General features: G+C 46.0%; 1 protein-coding gene across 2 annotated transcripts in view; it reads right to left on the bottom strand.

Moving 5' to 3' along the window:
• Window positions 1-328: 328 nt before the first annotated feature.
• Window positions 329-22684, bottom strand: part of LOC138980587 (pre-mRNA-processing factor 6-like) — a 114744-nt gene continuing 92388 nt past the window's right edge. Inside the window, exons 20-25 of one of the 2 annotated variants that reach the window (XR_011460398.1) lie at window positions 20206-20339; window positions 18775-18842; window positions 6953-7091; window positions 6489-6615; window positions 3590-6030; window positions 329-3442 (exon numbers count right to left, since the gene is read on the bottom strand). Coding sequence is in view for 1 of the 2 variants with exons in the window: in XM_070353486.1 (XP_070209587.1) it covers window positions 5878-6030; window positions 6489-6615; window positions 6953-7091; window positions 18775-18842; window positions 20206-20339 (621 nt within the window). In the remaining variant the exon portion in view is untranslated. Of the gene's footprint in view, window positions 6031-6488; window positions 6616-6952; window positions 7092-18774; window positions 18843-20205; window positions 20340-22684 lie in introns of both variants that reach the window. The other variant, XM_070353486.1, reaches the window with a different exon arrangement.

Here is a 22684-nt window from a genome sequence, read left to right as displayed (position 1 = left end):
ATTATTCTGCCTGTGGCTTATTATATGTTTTATCATCATGGCTGTGTCTTAAATGACGTGTTATTATTCTGCCTGTGGCTTATTATATGATTTATCATCATGGCTGTGTCTTAAATGACGTGTTATTATTCTGCCTGTGGCTTATTATATGTTTTATCATCATGGCTGCGTGTAATGTGTCTTACGACATGTTTCATTATCATGTCTGTGTTTTTCTGTCTGTTCCTGTCTGGTACCATTGTTTGTGTGTCTGCCTTCTTCTCTCTCACATTACACCCAGACATCACTCCATTGTATATCATAGTAAGCTATATCATACTCATGAAGCTTGTGTTCTCATCTTTATTTGCAATCAAAATACAATCCACTGATCATATAACTTTGATTCACTTCACTTAATATTTACACATTACTGTCATCAGTTTCATGAAAGAACTGAAATGGAAAATTCATAAAATGTTTACCTTTTCATGCGAGAGACATGACTGGCTAATGTTAATGTTAATGCACAATAAGTACTTCATCAAAACAAATGAATAAAAGAAACTACTTTTTAAATGAAGGAAGGGCAAGCCTTCGATTTTCAGGTATTGGTAAATCTTTATCAGGAAGGGAGGTAACAACACATAAAGTACACCTACACAACCTATTTCCACTGTTATAATAGCGTCAGCAATAAGACAGGGAATTAAAAGTACGGACTGGGACCCAATCCATTGCTACATGACTGCCTGGGCGTGTGCTATTTATTTTTTTCCTGCTTTGCATTTTCATTACTTTATTGCCCCATCGCTGAAAAATTAGTGTCGCTTCCTCCCAGTGCAAAGCTAGCAGCTACAGTCACGCTACCCAGGTGTGTCGCTTCCTCCCAGTGGAAAGCTAGCAGCTACAGTCACGCTACCCAGGTGTGTCTCCTCCTCCCAGTGGAAAGCTAGCAGCTACAGTCACGCTACCCAGGTGTGTCTCCTCCTCCCAGTGAAAAGCTAGCAGCTACAGTCACGCTACCCAGGTGTTTCGCTTCCTCCCAGTGAAAAGCTAGCAGCTACAGTCACGCTACCCAGGTGTGTCTCCTCCTCCCAGTGAAAAGCTAGCAGCTACAGTCACGCTACCCAGGTGTGTCGCTTCCTCCCAGTGAAAAGCTAGCAGCTACAGTCACGCTACCCAGGTGTGTCGCTTCCTCCCAGTGAAAAGCTAGCAGCTACAGTCACGCTACCCAGGTGTATGCGTGTTTGGGTGTGATCACCACTAATGGCAGAGTTATTTTACATGCCACAGTGGTGACACGGGGGTGGAACATGAATACCGTCTCTGAGTCTGCACACAAAGTTGACCCGTGTCCGGTCCGGCCCGGCCCGGATTCCAACCCTTGACCTGCGGATCACAAGTCCAGGGCTCTACCAACTGAGCTACCAGGGACCCTATGATCACAAGCCCAGGGCTCTACCAACTGAGCTACCAGGGCCCCCTTACCACACATTGAAAAAAACAAAGACAGACAAAGCTTGCACATACCAGGGAACAAAACATGTTTTATAACTTGTAGCTTGCAACCAAGGTGAAACCACTTGCTCCTACAAACACAGACACTGAGACAGTACAATGCAACGTTTGTGGGACACGCACTGTAAACACATCCAAGTAGTATAAATCTGTCTCTGTGATAGGGGGAGATTGATTTTGTTAACACAGGCCACTGGTGTTTCCGCAAACTTACAGACAAGACATACATTTGTCAAGGGCAGTAACTGTAGGAACAATGGAAGTATATGTATGTTTTCAAACATGTCGTTTCCCTAACATGACAAGGGCAGTAACTGTATAGGAACTGTCACAATTTAGTGACATGGATCGAGAAAGAAACACTCTGTGGGGTGCCTTTCTCAAATTGCGACGAAAAGCGCCTGTGCTTGTGTTTGGGCAACGGCTGGTTTTAGCTGACCAAGCATAGCCGAGCACGGGGATTTCGTTTTGCAGGGGTTCCACGTGCGTGATTTTGCTTGCTTGGCGAAATCGACGGTAACTGAACTGGATATGTGACACGCGGAGTCACGTGATGTTTTCAAGGTTGTTTGGGGAAGACATAAAAAGGACACTCGAACACAGAGCAGCGACAGAGAAGGATCGTTTTCCTCCATCCTGAAGTGAGATGGTCTTCTACACTTGGTGACATATTATTTTAAGTCAGAGTGCCGTTCTGCATGGTACAGTAGGGCTTCACGGAACTACGAAGGAGAGAAAACTTTTCGCTGTGTTACCTGTGCTGGTCAACAAGGTTGACAGGTTTTGATTCTTAGCTGAGCGGGGGATTTTTATCCCACGCATAAAGTAATTCAGCAAGAAGGGGATGGCGATATTGTCGTCGACGGACGAGAGCCATTCAAAAGGAAGCGGATTCGCTTAAAGGAGAGCTACCTACATAGGCTGTTGAGGTAATAAATCATTATTTAACGCTGTTGACGAGTCTGTGTTTGTGGAATGAAATACTCTCTGTTGTTCTTTCCAGGTTAGCGCATAATTTGCTCTTTGTGACGCTAAAATAATAATCTGTATATGTGGTTTTTGCAGATATGGAGAGAAGGAAGGAAAATGGCTGATTTGTTGTTTTAAAAGTTCGTTTATGCAGGCCCACGTGCTCTATGAAATATGTAAAGGTGACATGTTTAAAGGTGGAGTGTGAAGGGTAGCGTGGAATGTTTAGTGCACCGATGCTTTTTGTTGCAGCTTACTTTCTACTTTCTACGTTTCTACGCTACGTATTTGCGGGTATGCTGTAACCTGGTGTACTGGTGGTTGCTGTCGCTGTCGTCGTCCCACCAACTACACGTCTGCTATTTTTCCGGTAGACTACGGGGAGGATCTTCAGCGACTGAGTGAGGCGTCTGATATCTCCACTAATCCCTGCTTCGTTTCCACGCCAGCCGGCACTTCATTCAATGGAGCAGTTGTGGAGATAGACTATTCACAGGTCGCCCACTCAGTGGCAAAAAGCTAAGTGCACCATGTCATTGCACCCTGTATACCACCTTGTCATCTTGTGTATTAGTGATTTCATTTGAGTGGTGACAACGTGGGGTGTGTGACACCTGCTTTAACCAGCGCTTTTGGGCAGATCAGCTATCTTTTCTAGCTATACACGGGATCAGCGTGTTATTATCATTTTCTAAAATTTAACTGGCATTTTTGTCAGTGACCCCTTGTTTACGTTTTGAACGTAAAACATCTTTTTAGAGTGAAGTCTCGAGGGAGGTGAAGAGTTAGTATATAAACAGGCGTCTGAAACTTATACTTTTGTTGATTCTATTTATTTGTATGACTGCGAGAGTGGATCGTGGTGTGGTTAGTTAGTTAGTAGTAACTAACCGTTCATAATCACCTTATGTGATATATTGAAACGTGACAAATAATGACAATTGTGTTCATGAACATATAGAATACTACATGGCTTGCTGTGTCGTCCCAGATTTACACGAGTTTTTTTTTAAATATTGAACTGCGAGCGAAAGCGAGCTGTTCACTATTTGAAAAAAGCAACGAGTGTAAATCTGGTACGACACAGCAAGCCATGTAGTATTCTGTTTATCCTACATACTGTACTTACGTGTATTTTACTGAAAATGTCTTGCAGACGAAGCAGGTAAATTGAAGACGCTTGTTTTGAAACCTCGATCTCTTCTAAAGCCTCGTGCAATCTATTTCGTCAAAGCAAAGATACGTCTCTCTGAAAGTGTGGCGTGACGTGTTAGTTCTAAAGATTCATCGAGGGTAATTAGCGAGCGCAAGTTTTGTTTCTATAATGACGTTTGTCTCGGTGACTTTGGCATCATAAGCGGTGGAAAAACAAGTCCCTGTCAGACTTGCTTGACATGACCTCATTTACATGATATACACACGTGTGATTTGAGCGATTATTATCTCACGGGTGTCTCTCTCACGTATGTAGGATAAATCACTTTTCACAGCCTGTCAAAATGACAAATAAACTGAATGAACCTAAACTTTAGCACAGCCTTGCCACAAAACTGACGCAAAAAACAAACCATGGTACAACTACAGAGAGACTGACGTAATGCATAACGTTTTCAGTTCATTAAACATTAAAAAACAGACATCAGTGTCCCACATGAGACAACTGCAAACAGACTGACATAATACACAACACTTTCAGTTTATAACGTAAAAAACACCAATCAGAGACAAAGTGTGGCCAGCATCAATCCCTCTCCGCACCAAACTCTATGGGAGCAGACAAGACCTGGAAGCCACGACGTCATTCGTCTCGCAGACTAACCTGATGGTGTGACGGCGAACGCAAGAAGAACAAGTCGCGTAAGGCGAAATTACTACATTTAGTCAAGCTGTGGAACTCACAGAATGAAACTGAACGTAGTCCGCCGCTAGTGCAAAAGGCAGTGAAAGTGACGAGCCTGTTTGGCGCGGCAGCGGTTGCGCTGTGCTTCATAGTTTACTGTACCTCTCTTCGTTTTAACTGTCTGAGCGTGTTTTTAATCCAAACATATCATATATACATGTTTTTAGAATCAGGAACCGACAAGGAATAAGATGAAATAGTTTTTAAATCGATTTCGGAAATTTAATTTTGATCATAATTTTTATATTTTTAATTTTCAGAGATTGTTTTTAATCCAAATATAACATATGTATATGTTTTTGGAATCAGAAAATGACGAAGAATAAGATGAAATTGTTTTTGGATCGTTTAATAAAAAAATAATTTTAATTACAAGTTTCCGATTTTTAATGACCAAACTCACTCATTAGTTTTTAAGCCACCAAGCTGAAATGCAATACCAAAGCCCGGCCTTCGTCGAAGATTGCTTTGCCAAAATTTCAATCAATTTAATTGAAAAATTAGGGTGTGACAGTGCCGCCTCAACTTTTACAAAAAGCCGGATATGACGTCATCAAAGGTATTTTTCGAAAAAAAGAAAAAAACGTCCGGGGATATCATACCCAGGAACTCTCATGTCAAATTTCATAAAGATCGGCCCAGTAGTTTAGTCTGAATTGCTCTACACACACACACAGACACACACACACACATACACCACGACCCTCGTCTCGATTCCCCCCTCTATGTTAAAACATTTAGTCAACACTTGACTAAATGTAAAAAGAAGAAAACGCAAAAACAAAAGCATCAACGCAAATAAAACAGGTCATCATTACAACTCCAGGCAGAGCAGATTTTTTTCTGCTCCAGAATGATGTTCCAGTCAATACAAAAAGGGATGTACCCAGGTACAAACAGGTGAAGGTGCTGGGATGGCAAGGGAGGTAACTAGATGGAGATGTTAAGGGAGGTAACTAGATGGGGATGGGGATGGAAGTGGACACGAGACGCAAGATGGGGATGGTAAGGGAGGTAACTAGATGGGGATGATAAGGGAGGTAACTACATGAGGATGGTAAGGGAAGTAACTAGATGGAGATGGTAAGGGAGGTAACTAGATGTTAGGGGGGTAACTAGATGGGGATGTTTGTTTGTTTGTTTGTTTGCTTAACGCCCAGCCGACCACGAAGGGCCATATCAGGGCGGTTCTGCTTTGACATATAACGTGCGCCACACACAAGACAGAAGTCGCAGCACAGGCTTCATGTCTCACCCAGTCACATTATTCTGACACCGGACCAACCAGTCCTAGCACAAACCCCATAATGCCAGACGCCAGGCGGAGCAGCCACTAGATTGCCAATTTTAATGACCCGGCCGGGGTTCGAACACACGACCTCCCGATCACGGGGCGGACGCCTTACCACTAGGCCAACCGTGCCTGTTAACTAGATGGGGATGGTAAGGGAGGTAACTAGATGGGGATGGTACGGGAGGTAACTAGATGGGGATGGTAAGGGATGTAACTAGATGGGGATAGGGGTGGAAGCCGACACGAGACGCAAGATGTCGACAGTCTTGAGCCGCCAGTTGGGGATGGCCTTGGACACCTTGCACCACCACTCTCCGTGATGGGGCTCTGCCGACACACAGCGTGACGCGATGTCCTCCGCCGCTTTCTGCAACACACACACAACACACGTGTACAAAGAGAATCATTGTGACGCGACGTCCTCCACCGCTTTCTGCAACACACACACAACACACGTGTACATAGAGAATCATTGTGATGCAATGTCCTCTGCCGCTTTCTGCAACACACACACAACACATGTGTACATAGTGAGTCATTGTGACGCGATGCCCTCCGCCACTTTCTGCAACACACACACACACACACACACACACACACACAACACACGTGTACATAAAGAGTCATTGTGATGCAATGTCCTCCACCGCTTTCTGCAACACACACACAACACATGTGTACATAGAGAATCATTGTGATGCAATGTCCTCCACCGCTTTCTGCAACACACACACAACACACGTGTACATACAGAGTCATTGTGATGCGATGTCCTCCGTCGCTTACTGAAACACAGCCTACAGCGTACAATACTGCTGTACCCACCTGGTCGCTGTGCAGAGTCTCAAACTTGTGGAAGGCGGCCCATGCATCGCCAAGGTCAGGGTCAATCTTGACGGTGCGGTTGAACCAGTCGCGGGCCTTGCTGATCTTACGCTCCGACCAGAACAACCTGCACACAGGCCGCAGACAGTGAATGACAACGCACGCACTCACGCACACACACACACACACACACACACACACACACACACACACACACACACACACACACACGTGCATATCATGTACACATGCACGCACGCACACACACACAAATGCACGCACAGATGCACACACACACACACACACACACACACACACACGCACGCAAGCACACACACACACACGCATGCATACGCACGCACACACACACGCACGCACACACACACACACGCATTCATGCACACACACACACACACACACACACACACACACACACACACACACACACACCTCAAATAACTCACCTGGATGCTGCCAGCAGAACATGCGGGTCGTGTTCACACTTGCGCAGGGCGTCGACAGACTTGGTTTTCCTCTGGGGCCGAGCCTCCATGAAGATGGCCTCCGCCCACAGGATACCGGAGTTGGGACATTCCTGTAGCGCTGTAATCAAAAAGGGTTCTTTGTCACTCTGCAAATCCAAAACTTTGTTTCACAGCTGAACAAATCCATTTAGGGCTGCATTGAAAATAAATCCAAAACTTTGTTTCACAGCTGAACAAATCCATTGCAAGCTGTCGAACTCACAGAATGAAACTGAACGCAATGCAATTTTTCAGCAAGACCGTATACTCGTAGCATCGTCAGTCCACCGCTCGTGACAAAGGCAGTGAAATTGACAAGAAGAGCGGGGTAGTAGTTGCGCTGGGAAGGATAGCACGCTTTTCTGTACCTCTCTTCGTTTTAACTTTCTGAGCGTGTTTTTAATCCAAACATATCATATCTATATGTTTTTGGAATCAGGAACCGACAAGGAATAAGATGAAAGTGTTTTCAAATCGATTTCGGAAATTTGATTTTGATAATAATTTTTATATGTTTAATTTTCAGACCTTGTTTTTAATCCGAATATAACATATTTATATGTTTTTGGAATCAGAAAATGATGAAGAATAAGATGAACGTAGGTTTGGATCGTTTTATAAGAAAATAATTTTAATTACAATTTTCAGATTTTTAATGACCAAAGTCATTAATTAATTTTTAAGCCACCAAGCTGAAATGCAATACCAAACCCGGGCCTTCGTCGAAGATTGCTTGGCCAAAATTTCAATCAATTTGATTGAAAAATGAGGGTGTGACAGTGCCACCTCAACTTTTACAAAAAGCCGGATATGACGTCATCAAAGACATTTATCGAAAAAATGAAAAAAACGTCCGGGGATGTCATACCCAGGAACTCTCATGTCAAATTTCATAAAGATCGGTCCAGTAGTTTACTCTCAATCGCTCTACACACACACACGCACACACACACACACATACACCACACCCTCGTCTCGATTTCCCCCTCTATGTTAAAACATTTAGTCAAATAAAAAATCACGAATTTTAGGTCCTAATTAGAACGGTTCATTATTGACAAAATAAAAAGTTACAATGACAGTAACATCGAAAGGGTTGTTTTTCACTCTACATATATATATATCACACTCTTCGTTTCACCGCTCAATTCAACACACTCATGAAGGGCTGCAATGAAAAGGGTTGTTTTTCACTCTACATATATATATATATCACACTCTTCGTTTCACCGCTCAATTCAACAAACTCGTGAAGGGCGTCAATGGAAAGGGTTGTTTTTCACTCTACATATATATATATCACACTCTTCGTTTCACCGCTCAATTCAACACACTCATGAAGGGCTGCAATGAAAAGGGTTGTTTTTCACTCTACATATATATATATCACACTCTTCGTTTCACCGCTCAATTCAACAAACTCGTGAAGGGCTGCAATGAAAAGGGTTCTTTTAGGCTAGTGTTATCGTTTTGTTAAACTTACAATGAAAAGGGTTCTTTTAGGCTAGTGTTATCGTTTTGTTAAACTTACAATGAAAAGGGTTCTTTTAGGCTAGTGTTATCGTTTTGTTAAACTTACAATGAAAAGGGTTCTTTTAGGCTAGTGTTATCGTTTTGTTATCGTTGTGTTATCGTTTTGTTATCGTTGTGTTATTGTTTTGTTAAACTTACACATTGTTCCAAATACCAGATCTTTTCACTTTTACAAGGAAAAAAACATAGAAAAACAATTTAGAAAATGATCTCCTCTAAATTGTGTCTTATTGATAAGATATGCGTCACTGAATGTGTAATAATTTTCCTATCATTCATCTGTTAGTTGCCTCCTTTAATTTTCTTTTTTTTTTAAATTTCTGAAAAAAAAGATTCCCCCCTCAAATTAGTGCAATAAAAAAAACTAGGAAGGTGTGTAGACATCTTAATTCCTTTTTTTCATTAATTTGTGAAGGATTTCACCATGCAGTTTTATCGTTTTAAAAAAAGTGGCTTGTTTTAACGTAGAGGAGGGAATCGAGACGAGGGTATGTGTGTCTGTGTGTCTGTGTGTCTGTGTGTGTGTGTGTGTGTGTGTAGAGCGATTCAGAGTAAACTACTGGACCGATCTTTATCAAATTTTACATAAGAGTTCCTGGGTATGATATCCCCAGACGTTTTTTTTCATTTTTTTGATAAATGTCTTTGATGACGTCATATCCGGCTTTTCGTGAAAGTTGAGGCGGCACTCATTTTTCAACCGAATTGGTTGAAATTTTGGTCAAGTAATCTTCGACGAAGCCCGGACTTTGGTATTGCATTTCAGCTTGGAGGCTTAAAATTTAATTAATGGGTTTGCTCATTAAAGTTGTCATTAAAATCATTTTTTTGCAAACAGATTTAAAATTGATTGTATTGTATTCTTCATCACATTCTGAATCTAAAAATATTTACATATGTCATGTTTACTCTTAAAATGTGATCACAATTAACGAAAATAGATTAATTAGTCTTACGATTAAAATTTAAGAAATCAATCCAAAAATGATGTCATTTTATTCGTGATCATTTCCTGATTCCAAAAACATATAGATATGATAGGTTGTATTCAAAACAAGCTCAGAAAGTTAACAAGAATACAGAAAAGCGCGCTTTCCTGCTTAGCACAATACGCTACCGCGCTAATCTGGCGTGTCAATATCACTACGTTTTGCACGTGGAAGCTGAGCGATTTCCTTCACGCGGGGATTGACGAAGCTGTACTGTCTTGGTCAAAAAATACAGTGCGTTCAGTTTCGTCCCGTGAGTTCGACAGCTTGTAGTAATTTCGCCTTACGCGACTTGTTTTTTCTTACTTTAATGCTCACTGGTTTTGAGTTTTCACACATCAACTGACTCTGTTTTACAGATCAGCCGACTGTTTGACAGATCAGCCGACTGTTTGACAGATCAGCCGACTGTTTGACAGATCAGCCGACTGTTTGACAGATCAGCCTGTAAATTTCGGGTATAGAAGCAGAGTGTGAAACCCATACTGTGCATCTTGCCCTGAACTGTGAAACACATACTGTGCATCTTGCCCTGAACTGTGAAACCCATACTGTGCATCTTGCCCTGAACTGTGAAACCCATACTGTGCATCTTGCCCTGAACTGTGAAACCCATACTGTGCATCTTGCCCTGAACTGTGAAACCCATACTGTGCATCTTGCCCTGAACGGTGAAACCCATACTGTGCATCTTGCCCTGAACTGTGAAACTGTCACGATCGGGTGACAGAGACCAAGAAAGCGTCACTCAGTGGAGTGCCTGTTCTGGGTCAATGTATGATAGAAAGCGCCTGTGCGTGATATTGGACACAGCAGAGTTTTTGCTGACAGTGCTCCCGAGCACGGATGTTTTGAAACGCACGAGCTTCACAGTGCAGGTTTCTGCTGTCATAGGGCTGACGGTTTTTTTCGCTGACAGGGATTGAGTTTCTCGTGTCTTTTTCCTGCTTGGGGAGGCAAAACTGTGTATAGCTGGACTGGTTTGGTGACAAGGTCAGTCACGTGTATTTGGCTAGGTGGTCTGTCAGAGACTCAAGGACGACACACTTGACACCCAGCGGCAGAAGGGGAAGGACCTAACACACAGTTACTAGAGTATGATGGTTTTTCACCGAGTATCATATTCGGCACTCTAGGGGAACTTCCACAAGTTATTCCTTTCCTCTGCCACGTATTTTGCTGAGGACAAGTCGTCACATTTCCTTCGTCGGCGATGGCTTTCGCATAAGGATTCGACAAGGGGTTCTGGACGTTTTGGGTCACTGTTGACGAACAGAGACTGTTCCAGGGAGGAGGCGGACTTTGCTTCCATTGAGAGTTACAATCATAGGCTTTTGAGGTAATAAATCATTATTTAACGCTGTTGATGAGTCTGTGTTGTGGAATGAAATACTCTCTGTTGTTCTTTCCAGGTTAGCGCATAATTTACTCTCTGTGACGCTAAAATACTAATCTGTATATGGTTTTTGCAGATAGGGAGAGAAGGACGGAAAATGGCTGTTTTGTTGTTGTAAAAAGTCAGTTTTGTGCAGGCCCACGTGCTCGATGAGATATTTAAAGATGACATGTTTTAAGGTGGTGGGTGAGGGGTAGCTGACATGTTTAGTGCACCGATGCTTTCTGTTTGCAGCCTTCCTTCGTTCGTTCGTTTCGTTCGTTCGTTACGTTCCCGTAACATCGGCACGGCTGACTCTGGCGGGAACTGTTGAGGCTACGCTAACCAGGAGACCGGCTAACCAGGAGACCGGCTAACCAGCGGACCGGCTAACCAGCGAACCGGCTAACCAGCGGACCGGCTAACCAGCGAACCGACTAACCAGCATACCGGCTAAGCAGCAGCAGCAGAGATAAAGCTAAGTGCACCATGTCGTACGCACCCCGTTGACCACCGTTGTCTTTTCGTATCTATGATTTCATTGGAGTAGTGACAACGTGGGGTGTGTGACACCTGCACGAACTAGAGCTTTTCGAACAGAACATTCTCATTTCGACTGTATTTACACGGGTTCAGCGTGTTACTATAATTTTCTACATAGTACTGGCATTTTGTCAGTGAACACTGGTTTTTTACGTGTTGAGAACGTAAAAGGAACATATTTTGAGTGAAGGCTCGAGGGAGGTGGAGAGTTTATACATAAACAGGCGTCTGAAACTTATACTTTTGTTGACTCTATTTAATTGTATGCCTGCGAGAGTGGATCGTGGTGTGGTTAGTTAATTAGTAGTAATTAACCGGTTCATAATCACCTTGAGTGATATATTGAAACGTGACACGTGGGGGCCAAGCCGGGATTTACTCAGTTAATTTCCAACTGATAAAGACCCACCAATTAAGGAGAACTAAGAGCAGATAATCTCGTCAGTGCTCGACTTATTTTCTGCTTGGTGCTACCCTTTTTTGTATAGTTTTGATCATATACCACACCTTAAGCGATTCACATCTTGCAGGAAATGTAAATTGTAATTTGTGAGTTATTGTATGCGCTAACTGTGATTATCTCCCTTTCCTTTGTTTGTGAATCTTTGTTGTTGTACGTTCAGAGTTTTCCGTTGCAGAGAGCTGAGCGGGGTTAGCGGATTTGTTATTCGTTTTACTCAGTTTTCTCTACATTGTTGTTTCGCATTCTGTAACAGGTTACATTTCTACCGTCTTGTTTTACTTGGATTTTTCTCCATATTTTGACTTTGTTGGAATTTTGGGGGGGAAGGGTCCGAGGACTTCTGTCCTAACCAAGGCTGTGGGAGACACTCTGTTTCACCGCAAAAAGCAGCCGATAAAGTAGGCCACGGCTGTGGGAAACACTTTGTTTCACCGCAAAAAGCAGCCATAAAGTAGGCTACGCGTTTTGTTCTACACCGTTTGGATTTTTCTTCTGCATTTTCCGGTTGCTGGATTTTTGTATCCATTTCATCACCGCGTGTTCTAGCTATAGCTGCGTTAGACTTACTTTGGTAATAAAGCTTTGCTAAAACTAACCATGGCCACAGGGGGATCTCCGACGAGGAGAATAACTTTCGAGACTCCTGGTAGTGAGCAACCGACTGAGCGAGACGCACGCGTTAGAGCCCGAAGCGTTCTAAAACGCTTAGAAGTGGAACGGAAGGAAGAATTTGAGCGACTGACAAGAAAAGAAGAACGTGACAGACAGGACAAGAAGGACGAACTTGACAGACAAGAAAGGGAACGACAGGCTGAACGAGACAGACAGGAAAGGAAAGAAGAACGTGACAGACAGGAAAGGAAAGACGAACGAGACAGACAGGAAAAGAAAGACGAACTTGACAGACAAGAAAGAGAACGTGACAGACAGGAAAAGAAAGACGAACGTGACAGACTAGACCGGAAGGAACAGGCGGATCGCGATCACCAGCTAGAGCTAGCTAGGCTACAGGCCGAGAAGGGTACGCTCACTCAGGCTAGCGCGCCGACGTTTGTTGCCGACCGTACGAGACTGCCGACGTTCGACGATGACAAGGACGAGCTCGACGACTTTTTACGCCGGTTTGAGCGCATTGCATCTGACCAGAAGTGGGAAGAGGCCACGTGGGCTAGCCGCCTTAGCACCTGCTTGAAAGGACGCGCATTGCAGCTCTACAACGCTTTGGAGGACGACGAGGCGAGAGACTATCAGGCACTAAAGAAGGCGTTACTCCAGCGCTTCAACCTGACTGCTGAAGCCTACAGACGACGTCTGCGTAACAGCAAGAGACTGAGCGGCGAGCTGAGTCATCAGTTTGTGGCACGCCTTAATCTCTACCTGCGGCGCTGGGTGGAGATGGCCGGAAAGGACTGGACCGTCAACGACCTTGCCGACCTCATAGTCATGGAACAACTGATGTCCAGCCTGCGACCTGAGGTGGTGACCTTCGTGCAGGAGCACCAGCCCAAGACTACTCAGGAGGCAGCCGACTGGATCAGAGTGCACGAGGACGCCCAGGCGATCTCCGGCAAATCTTCAGGCTCACGGCCAGGAAAAACGGGAAATTCGGGTTCTTCAGGACCCAAGGACGGGAAGGACGATCAGGGACACAAGGGATCGAGTTCCAGAACTGACATCCAGTGTTACTACTGCAACAAGCGGGGCCACGTGAAGAAGGACTGCCACAAGAGACAGGCTGACCAGAAGGGCGTTCACTTCGTTGGCAGTGAGGAGTTCAGGGACGTCACGAGCTCATGCACCATCCCACAACTCTGCGTTCCGTGCTCCAGGAAACATTTCCAGCCCCACTGCAACGTCTACGTTAACGGAGTGAAGGGCGAAGGTCTGCGGGACACAGGGGCAGACATGATAGTGGTTCGGGCGAGTCTAGTTCCAGCTATGGCCTACACAGGAGACAGCATCAGGGTGAGAATGGCCGAGGCATCTCACGCTTACGACTTGAACACGGCAGTGATCAAGGTCGTAACCCCGTTGTTCACGGGGACCATTGTGGCCGTCGTCATGGACGATCCTCCATGCGACCTGCTCATTGGAAACCGGGTTCAGTTTGTGGACGGCGTCACCAGGGAGGTTCCCGTTTATCGGTCTCCCGACGTCATTTCAGTGCTCACGCGGGCACAGGCGGAGCGAGAGGACAAACCTCTCAAACCCCTACCTGCTGCACGAGCTGCCCTGGGGAACGTGACCCCCGCGCTTCTCGCGAAGGCTCAGGCATCTGATCCGACACTAGCGACTCCTCGGGAGCACGCGAAGTCGGGGAAGGTGAAGCTGAGCGGGAAGCATGGGAGGTCAAAGTTCCTCAGGGACAAGAAGTTGCTCTACCGTGAGTTCAGCAACAAGGAAGGTGCATTCAAACAGGTTGTCGTGCCTCGCGAGTTTCGCGAGGGTGTCATGGCAACGGCACACGACTCGATTCTGGGAGGTCATCTTGGTACCAAGAAGACCACGGATCGTGTCTGGCGCCACTTTTACTGGCCAGGCATCTGCACGGATGTCCGACGTTTCTGTGCGTCCTGCGATAAGTGCCAGAAGGTGGTTGCCAAAGGAAGGGTGAGGAAGGTCCCCTTAGAGAAGATGCCGCTCATCGACGAACCCTTTCGTCGGGTGGCAGTGGACATCATCGGGCCCATCTTGCCTGCGTCTGAGGACGGAAACAGATACATTTTGACCATGGTGGACTACGCTACTCGATACCCAGAGGCGATCCCTCTGAAATCGATTGAAGCCACGCGAGTAGCTGAGGCTCTGGTTACTATGTGGTCCCGGCTGGGAATTCCATCAGAGGTACTCACCGACAGAGGCACGCAGTTCACGGGAGGAGTGATGGCGGAGGCAGCACGACTGCTATCACTGGAGCAGCACTTCACCACTCCTTACCATGCTCAGTGCAACGGACTGGTGGAAAGGTTCAATGGCACCTTGAAGACCATGCTGAGGAAACTAGCTCAGGAGAAACCACGCACGTGGGACAGGTACATCCCAGCATTGCTTTTTGCATACCGCGAGGTTCCTCAGGAGAGCTTGGGCTTTTCCCCATTTGAGTTGTTGTACGGCAGACAGGTACGCGGTCCCATGGCTATCCTGCGTCAAGCTTGGACGGACGAAGAAGCTGACGAGGAGGTGCAGACGACAGCGACCTACATCGTAGAACTCAGGAACAGGATTGAAGAGACCTGCAAATTGGCTCAAGAGAACCTGGGAAGAGCAGCACAGCGTTACGCGCGAGGATTCGACCGCAAGGCACGGCCGCGCAGCTTCAAGATTGGAGAACGGGTGTTGCTACTTCTACCTGTCAAACACAACAAGCTACAACTGCAGTGGCAAGGACCTTTTGAGGTGACAGCGAAAGTGGGCCAAAACGACTACAGGATCGTCATGAACGGGAAAGCACGCCTGTACCACGCCAACCTGCTGCGCGCCTACATAGAGAGGACTGCCTACGGGGAAAAGGACAAAGTGACAGAAGCAGTTGCTGTCGTGATGGACGAGACAACGGAAGAACAGGGAGGAGGACGGGTACCAGTTTGTCCGCTGGAGGCTAGTGAGGATCTCACGGACGTGCACATCTCACCTGATCTTGGGGACGACCAGCAGGCGGACCTGCAAGAGATCCTGAAGGATGCAGCACGGGTCCTTACAGACATACCACTTCAGACGCATCTAGAGGAGTTTACCTTCGACTTGCTGGAGAAACAGCCAGTGAGGACGAAGCAGTATCCCATGCCTCATGCCCAGAAGGAGGTGGTCAGGAAGGAAATCGCCGACATGACGAAGTTGGGCGTCATCGAGCCAGCGAACTCTCCTTACAGTTCACCAATTGTGCTTGTAAAGAAGAAGGATGGACGCGTCAGGTTCTGTGTTGACTACCGGAAGCTGAACAAGATTACGGCGTTTGACGCGGAACCTATGCCTGATGTGGACTACCTCTTCAGTCACTTGGCCAAGGCCAAGTACTTTTCCAAACTGGACCTCACCAAGGGATACTGGCAAATCCCAGTTGCCGAGGAAGACCGCCCAAAGACTGCATTTACCACTCCATTCGGCCAGTTCCAGTGGACAGTCATGCCTTTTGGTCTACAGAATGCAGGTGCCGTCTTCACTCGCATGATGAGGAAACTTTTGGAACCATTGAAGCGCGAGGACATCAGCAGTTTCATCGACGATGTGCTGATCGCGACAGAGACATGGACTGAACATCTCGACGCCCTGCGCGACGTGTTCGGAAGGTTGAAGGACGGAAATCTGGGAGCTAAACCGTCCAAGTGCTACTTGGGATTCCGGGAATTGTCTTTCCTGGGTCATGTTGTCGGCGAGGGATTGCTCGTTCCAGAGGACGACAAGATCCAGAAGATTCGGGAGGCGGAGCCACCGCGCACGAAGAAAGAAGTCAGGTCTTTCCTGGGCCTAGCCAGCTTCTATAGACGCTTCATCCCGCACTTTGCCGAAATCGCTCTACCACTGACCAACCTTACCAAGAAACTACAACCGACCGTTGTAGTGTGGACTGAGGAATGTAGCTCCGCATTTAACACCCTGAAGAGGCGACTCACCAGTCAGCCTATTCTCCGACTACCAGACCTGAACAAGGACTTCGTGCTGAGGACAGACGCTTCAGGGAAGGGACTTGGGGCAGTGTTGCTTCAGGAGACAGAGGGGTTTTTGCACCCTGTTTGCTTCGCCAGCCGTAAGCTGACCTCGGCCGAGGCAGCGTATGCAACGGTTGAACGCGAGTGTCTCGCCATTGTCTGGGGCATCCAGAAGTTCGAAGCTTACCTGTACGGACGACCTTTCTGTCTGGAGACGGACCATCAACCTCTGCAATATCTTCAGGTTGCAAGGTTGGCAAACGCCAGACTTATGCGCTGGGCGTTGATTCTCCAACCGTACCAATTCACGGTACGCGTCATTCCGGGCGCCAACAATGTTGGAGCTGACTTTCTCTCTCGGGCTGTAGAGGAGAACATGACTGTGAGCGAAACCGAGGTTTCGTCTTGAAGAGGGGAGGTGTGTCACGATCGGGTGACAGAGACCAAGAAAGCGTCACTCAGTGGAGTGCCTGTTCTGGGTCAATGTATGATAGAAAGCGCCTGTGCGTGATATTGGACACAGCAGAGTTTTTGCTGACAGTGCTCCCGAGCACGGATGTTTTGAAACGCACGAGCTTCACAGTGCAGGTTTCTGCTGTCATAGGGCTGACGGTTTTTTTCGCTGACAGGGATTGAGTTTCTCGTGTCTTTTTCCTGCTTGGGGAGGCAAAACTGTGTATAGCTGGACTGGTTTGGTGACAAGGTCAGTCACGTGTATTTGGCTAGGTGGTCTGTCAGAGACTCAAGGACGACACACTTGACACCCAGCGGCAGAAGGGGAAGGACCTAACACACAGTTACTAGAGTATGATGGTTTTTCACCGAGTATCATATTCGGCACTCTAGGGGAACTTCCACAAGTTATTCCTTTCCTCTGCCACGTATTTTGCTGAGGACAAGTCGTCACATTTCCTTCGTCGGCGATGGCTTTCGCATAAGGATTCGACAAGGGGTTCTGGACGTTTTGGGTCACTGTTGACGAACAGAGACTGTTCCAGGGAGGAGGCGGACTTTGCTTCCATTGAGAGTTACAATCATAGGCTTTTGAGGTAATAAATCATTATTTAACGCTGTTGATGAGTCTGTGTTGTGGAATGAAATACTCTCTGTTGTTCTTTCCAGGTTAGCGCATAATTTACTCTCTGTGACGCTAAAATACTAATCTGTATATGGTTTTTGCAGATAGGGAGAGAAGGACGGAAAATGGCTGTTTTGTTGTTGTAAAAAGTCAGTTTTGTGCAGGCCCACGTGCTCGATGAGATATTTAAAGATGACATGTTTTAAGGTGGTGGGTGAGGGGTAGCTGACATGTTTAGTGCACCGATGCTTTCTGTTTGCAGCCTTCCTTCGTTCGTTCGTTTCGTTCGTTCGTTACGTTCCCGTAACATCGGCACGGCTGACTCTGGCGGGAACTGTTGAGGCTACGCTAACCAGGAGACCGGCTAACCAGGAGACCGGCTAACCAGCGGACCGGCTAACCAGCGAACCGGCTAACCAGCGGACCGGCTAACCAGCGAACCGACTAACCAGCATACCGGCTAAGCAGCAGCAGCAGAGATAAAGCTAAGTGCACCATGTCGTACGCACCCCGTTGACCACCGTTGTCTTTTCGTATCTATGATTTCATTGGAGTAGTGACAACGTGGGGTGTGTGACACCTGCACGAACTAGAGCTTTTCGAACAGAACATTCTCATTTCGACTGTATTTACACGGGTTCAGCGTGTTACTATAATTTTCTACATAGTACTGGCATTTTGTCAGTGAACACTGGTTTTTTACGTGTTGAGAACGTAAAAGGAACATATTTTGAGTGAAGGCTCGAGGGAGGTGGAGAGTTTATACATAAACAGGCGTCTGAAACTTATACTTTTGTTGACTCTATTTAATTGTATGCCTGCGAGAGTGGATCGTGGTGTGGTTAGTTAATTAGTAGTAATTAACCGGTTCATAATCACCTTGAGTGATATATTGAAACGTGACAGAAACCCATACTGTGCATCTTGCCCTGAACGGTGAAACCCATACTGTGCATCTTGCCCTGAACTGTGAAACCCATACTGTGCATCTTGCCCTGAACGGTGAAACCCATACTGTGCATCTTGCCCTGAACTGTGAAACCCATACTGTGCATCTTGCCCTGAACTGTGAAAGAACCGTGAGAGACATGTGGGTGATTGTGAGTGATGTCACATTATCTGTGGGCGTACTCACCTTTAGCCATGAGTGTCAGCGCGATGTTCTTCAGGCCGGCCCTAATCTCCACACGTACCGCCTCCAGCCTGAAACAACAACAACACCTGAATAACTGACCACACAACAACAACAACAACAACACCTGAATAACTGACCACACAACAACAACAACACCTGAATAACTGACCACAACAACAACTGAATAACTGACCACACAACAACAACAACACCTGAATAACTGACCACAACAACACCTGAATAACCGACCACACAACAACACCTGAATAACTGACCACAACAACAACAACAACACCTGAATAACTGACCACACAACAACACCTGAATAACTGACCACACAACAACAACAACACCTGAATAACTGACCACAACAACACCTGAATAACTGACCACACAACAACACCTGAATAACTGACCACAACAACAACAACACCTGAATAACTGACCACACAACAACAACACCTGAATAACTTACCGCAACAACAACACCTGAATAACTGACCACACAACAACACCTGAATAACTGACCACACAACAACACCTGAATAACTGACCACACAACAACAACACCTGAATAACTGACCACCACAACAACAACAACACCTGAATAACTGACCACAACAACACCTGAATAACTGACCACACAACAACACCTGAATAACTGACCACACAACAACACCTGAATAACTGACCACAACAACACCTGAATAACTGACCACACAACAACACCTGAATAACTGACCACACAACAACAACAACCACACCTGAATAACTGACCACAACAACAACACCTGAATAACTGACCACACAACAACAACACCTGAATAGCTGACCACCACAACAACAACACCTGAATAACTGACCACACAACAACACCTGAATAACTGACCACACAACAACACCTGAATAACTGACCACACAACAACACCTGAATAACTGACCACACAACAACAACAACCACACCTGAATAACTGACCACAACAACAACACCTGAATAACAGACCACAACAACAACAACAACAACAACAACAACAACAACGTCTCTCAATACCTGGGGCCTAAATGTTATAACGCCTTGCACATTTTTAAACCACCACCCACCCCCCCACCCCCCTTTGCAGCCAGGCAACATTTTGTCTGTGTTGTCTCCCTTGCTTCAATGGGTGCTAAATGTTATAACAACGCCTTGCACATCTGTAAACCACCACTCCCCCCCACCCCCCTTTGCAGCCAGGAAACATTTTGTCTGTGTTGTCTCCCTTGCTTCAATGGGTGCTAAATGTTATAACAACGCCTTGCACATTTGTAAACCACCACACTCCCCCCCACCCCCCTTTGCAGCCAGGAAACATTTTGTCTGTGTTGTCTCCCTTGCTTCAATGGATTTTCACTTCTATCAATAGTATGGCGACAACCAGAAGGCCGTCTTACCAGAGTTGTGGAGTCTTGGGGTTTTTGAGCCGAGCCTTTTCCAGGATGGATCGTGCGCGCGTCAGCTGACCCGTCCTCTCCTCAAGCTGGGACAGCAACAACCACAGCGGCCACGACGTCGGACACTTCTTCAACTGTCACAACAACAACATCATCATCATCATCATCATCATCACTGACACCAACAACCACAGCGCCCACGACATGGGGCACTTCTTCAACTGTCACAACAACAACATAATCATCATCATCATCATCATCACTGACACCAACAACCACAGCGGCCATGACGTAGGGCACTTCAACTGTCACAACAACATCATCATCGCTGACAGCAACAACCACAGCGGCCACGACGTCTGGCACTTCTTCAATCATCGTCGTCGTTGTCGTTGTCGTCATCGTCAGCATCATCAGCATCACCAGCATCACCAGCATCATCATCATCAGCAGCAGCAGCAGCAGCAGCAGCAGCAGCATCATCATCATCAGCAGCATCAGCAGCAGCAGCAGCAGCATCATCATCATCAGCAGCAGCAGCAGCAGCAGCAGCAGCATCAGCAGCATCATCATCATCAGCAGCAGCAGCATCATCAGCAGCAGCATCATCAGCAGCCTCATCATCATCATCATCATCATCATCATCATCATCATCATCATCAGCAGCAGCAGCATCATCATCATCAGCAGCAGCATCGGCATCATCATCATCATCAGCAGCAGCAGCAGCAGCATCATCAGCATCGTCATCATCATCATCATCAGTTGCAGCATCATCAGCAGCAGCATCATCAGCAACCTCATCAGCATCATCATCAGCAGCAGCCTCATCAGCATCATCATCATCATCATCATCAGCATCATCATCATCATCATCATCATCATCATCATCATCATCATCATCATCATCAGCATCATCAGCATCATCAGCATCAGCATCAGCATCAGCATGGTCACTGTGATAGCTACGACAACAACATCATCATCATAGTCACTGACAGGAACAATTGTGTCATTGTTGATAGTGACACACTTGCTGGCCAATAAATAAACAAGTCGCGTAAGGCGAAATTACTACATTTAGTCAAGCTGTGGAACTCACAGAATGAAACTGAACGTAGTCCGCCGCGAGTGCAAAACGCAGTGAAAGTGACGAGCCTGTTTGGCGCGGCAGCGTTTGCGCTGTGCTTCATAGCACGCCTTACTGTACCTCTCTTCGTTTTAACTTTCTGAGCGTGTTTTTAATCCAAACATATCATATCTATATGTTTTTGGCATCAGGAACCGACAAGGAATAAGATGAAATAGTTTTTAAATCGATTTCGGAAATTTAATTTTGATCATAATTTTTATATTTTTAATTTTCAGAGATTGTTTTTAATCCAAATATAACATATGTATAATTATGTTTTTGGAATCAGAAAATGACGAAGAATAAGATGAAATTGTTTTTAGATCGTTTAATAAAAAAAAATTTTTTAATTACAAGTTTCCGATTTTTAATGACCAAACTCACTCATTAGTTTTTAAGCCACCAAGCTGAAATGCAATACCAAACCCCGGCCTTCATCGAAGATTGCTTTGCCAAAATTTCAATCAATTTAATTGAAAAATGAGGGTGTGACAGTGCCGCCTCAACTTTTACAAAAAGCCGGATATGACGTCATCAAAGACATTTATCCAAAAAATGAAAAAAACGTCTGGGGATATCATACCCAGGAACTCTCATGTAAAATTTCATAAAGATCGGTCCAGTAGTTTACTCTGAATCGCTCTACACACACACACGCACGCACAGACAGACAGACAGACAGACAGACAGACACACAGACACACACACACACACATACACACACACACACATACATACACCACGACCTTGTAAAAACAGCATTCTGGACCGTCTCGGCTCACTGTTACTCATCTCTGCAGATAAACTTGACCCTTCCTGTTTCACATCACTACAAGGGGCCTGAGCGACATCACTACAAGGGGCCTGAGCGACATCACTACAAGGGGCCTGAGCGACATCACTACAAGGGGCCTGAGTGACATCACTACAAGGGGCCTGAGCGACATCACTACAAGGGGCCTGAGCGACATCACTACAAGGGGCCTGAGCGACATCACTACAAGGGGCCTGAGCGACATCACTGCAAGGGGCCTGAGCGACATCACTACAAGGGGCCTGAGCGACATCACTGCAAGGGGCCTGAGTGACATCACTACAAGGGGCCTGAACGACATCTCTGCAGATAAACTTGACCCTTCCTGCTTCACATCACTACAAGGGGCCAGAGCGACATCACTACAAGGGGCCTGAGCGACATCACTACAAGGGGCCTGAGCGACATCACTACAAGGGGCCTGAGCGACATCACTGCAAGGGGCCTGAGCGACATCACTACAAGGGGCCTGAGTGACATCACTACAAGGGGCCTGAGCGACATCAGTGGGAGAGGGCCTGAGCGACATCACT

The sequence above is a fragment of the Littorina saxatilis genome, linkage group LG11, assembly GCF_037325665.1.
Source record: "Littorina saxatilis isolate snail1 linkage group LG11, US_GU_Lsax_2.0, whole genome shotgun sequence".
NCBI classification, from domain to species: domain Eukaryota; kingdom Metazoa; phylum Mollusca; class Gastropoda; order Littorinimorpha; family Littorinidae; genus Littorina; species Littorina saxatilis.
The sequence above is the reverse complement of the archived record's forward strand: the minus strand, read 5'-3'. Positions and strand labels throughout refer to the sequence as shown.